Raw genomic sequence first — 2,334 nt, 5'->3', positions numbered from 1 at the left:
TGCTGCTGCTGCTGTGGGCGGCGGCGCTGCCGGCCGGGGGCCAGCCGCCGGCGCCGCAGTACAACGGCGAGCGGGGCATCTCCATCCCGGACCACGGCTACTGCCAGCCCATCTCCATCCCGCTGTGCACCGACATCGCCTACAACCAGACCATCATGCCCAACCTGCTGGGCCACACCAACCAGGAGGACGCGGGGCTGGAGGTGCACCAGTTCTACCCGCTGGTGAAGGTGCAGTGCTCGGCCGAGCTCAAGTTCTTCCTCTGCTCCATGTACGCCCCGGTGTGCACCGTGCTGGAGCAGGCCCTGCCGCCCTGCCGCTCCCTCTGCGAGCGGGCCCGCCAGGGCTGCGAGGCCCTCATGAACAAGTTCGGCTTCCAGTGGCCCGACACGCTGCGCTGCGAGAAGTTCCCGGTGCACGGGGCCGGCGAGCTCTGCGTGGGGCAAAACGCCTCCGAGCGCGGCACCCCCACGCCCGCCCTGCGCCCCGAGAGCTGGACCAGCAACCCCCACCGTGGGGGCGGCGGCGCCGGCGCCGGGGGCTCGGGGCCCGGCGAGCCCCGCGGGCGCTTCTCCTGCCCGCGGGCGCTGAAGGTGCCCTCCTACCTGAACTACCGCTTCCTGGGGGAGAAGGACTGCGGGGCGCCCTGCGAGCCCGGCCGCCTCTACGGGCTCATGTACTTCGGGCCCGAGGAGCTGCGCTTCTCCCGCACCTGGATCGGCATCTGGTCGGTGCTCTGCTGCGCCTCCACCCTCTTCACCGTCCTCACCTACCTGGTGGACATGAAGCGGTTCAGCTACCCCGAGCGGCCCATCATCTTCCTCTCGGGCTGCTACACGGCGGTGGCCGTGGCCTACATCGCCGGCTTCCTCCTGGAGGAGAGGGTGGTCTGCAACGAGCGCTTCGCCGAGGACGGCTCCCGCACCGTGGCGCAGGGCACGAAGCGGGAGGGCTGCACCATCCTCTTCATGATGCTCTACTTCTTCGGCATGGCCAGCTCCATCTGGTGGGTCATCCTCTCGCTCACCTGGTTCCTCGCTGCCGGCATGAAGTGGGGCCACGAGGCCATCGAGGCCAACTCCCAGTACTTCCACCTGGCCGCCTGGGCCGTGCCGGCCATCAAGACCATCACCATCCTGGCCCTGGGGCAGGTGGATGGGGACGTCCTTAGTGGCGTCTGCTTTGTGGGCATCAACAACGTGGACGCTCTGCGGGGCTTCGTGCTGGCCCCCTTGTTCGTCTACCTGTTCATCGGCACCTCCTTCCTGCTGGCCGGCTTCGTGTCCCTCTTCAGGATCCGGACCATCATGAAGCACGACGGCACCAAGACGGAGAAGCTGGAGAAGCTCATGGTGAGGATAGGCATCTTCAGCGTCCTCTACACGGTGCCGGCCACCATCGTCATTGCCTGCTATTTTTACGAGCAAGCTTTTAGGGAACAGTGGGAGAGGAGCTGGGTCACGCAGAGCTGTAAGAGCTATGCCATCCCCTGCCCCAACAACCACAGCAGCCACCACCCGCCCATGAGCCCCGACTTCACCGTCTTCATGATCAAGTATCTCATGACCTTAATCGTGGGCATCACTTCGGGCTTCTGGATCTGGTCTGGGAAAACCCTGAACTCCTGGAGGAAGTTTTACACCCGGCTCACCAACAGCAAGCAGGGCGAGACCACCGTCTGAGACCCCTGTCCGCCGGGCTGGGGGGATGGCGGCCGGCTGGGGGACCGGGGCTCTGCCTCGGGAGGCAGCTGCTAATCCAGCCCGGGCAAACTTTGGGGGATGGCGAGTCGCTTCCGCGGGCGGCGAGGAGCAGAGGACGAGCCAGGTGGGGACCCCGGCGCCTGGGACCGCCGGCTCTGCCCTCCCCGCTCCTCTCGGGCCGTCTCCTGTCGGAACTGAGCGCGCTGTCGGGTTGGGGGAGAGGGATGTAAATAGCCTGTGTAAGATTTTGTAAGTATATTTGTATTTAAATTACAAAAATCTCACTTTTTTAATTATTTAGGACACTTTTAGCCCGTTTGCGGATTTTGCTTCCTCGCCCCCCCTTTTTTAATTTAAAAAAAAAAAAAAGGGCGTTGGATTTTTTATTTCGTAGGGCAGGATGGGAAAAACCGCCGGTAAGAGAAACCCAACCAAACCCCTTTCTTCTCCCCCACGCAGGTTTTGTAATGGCTTTGCTGGGAGTTTCAGTTGCGTGAGCAGCGGGGCCCGGAGCGAGGCTGCTGCCGCGGCCGGGGGCGCCTCCTGACGCGGGCTGGGCCCCGGGCCCCGGGCCCCGGGCCCCGCGCCCGGCCTGCCAGAGGTATGTGGCGGTAGAGGTGGGGTTGGGGAG

The 2,334-nt window shown here is 64.6% G+C and overlaps 1 protein-coding gene across 1 annotated transcript; it reads left to right on the top strand.

Annotated features, from left to right (window-relative positions):
• Positions 1-2: 2 nt before the first annotated feature.
• FZD1 (frizzled class receptor 1) lies at positions 3-1,804 on the top strand (the record flags this gene model as incomplete). Its single annotated transcript, XM_010562583.1, has 1 exon — positions 3-1,804. A coding segment is annotated over one exon (1,680 nt), but the record flags the coding sequence as incomplete, so codon positions are not given.
• Positions 1,805-2,334: the final 530 nt, after the last annotated feature.

This window comes from Haliaeetus leucocephalus, unplaced genomic scaffold (genome assembly GCF_000737465.1).
Source record: "Haliaeetus leucocephalus isolate CR32 unplaced genomic scaffold, Haliaeetus_leucocephalus-4.0 Scaffold0, whole genome shotgun sequence".
Lineage (NCBI taxonomy): Eukaryota > Metazoa > Chordata > Aves > Accipitriformes > Accipitridae > Haliaeetus > Haliaeetus leucocephalus.
This window is presented reverse-complemented; position numbering and strand designations above follow the sequence as displayed.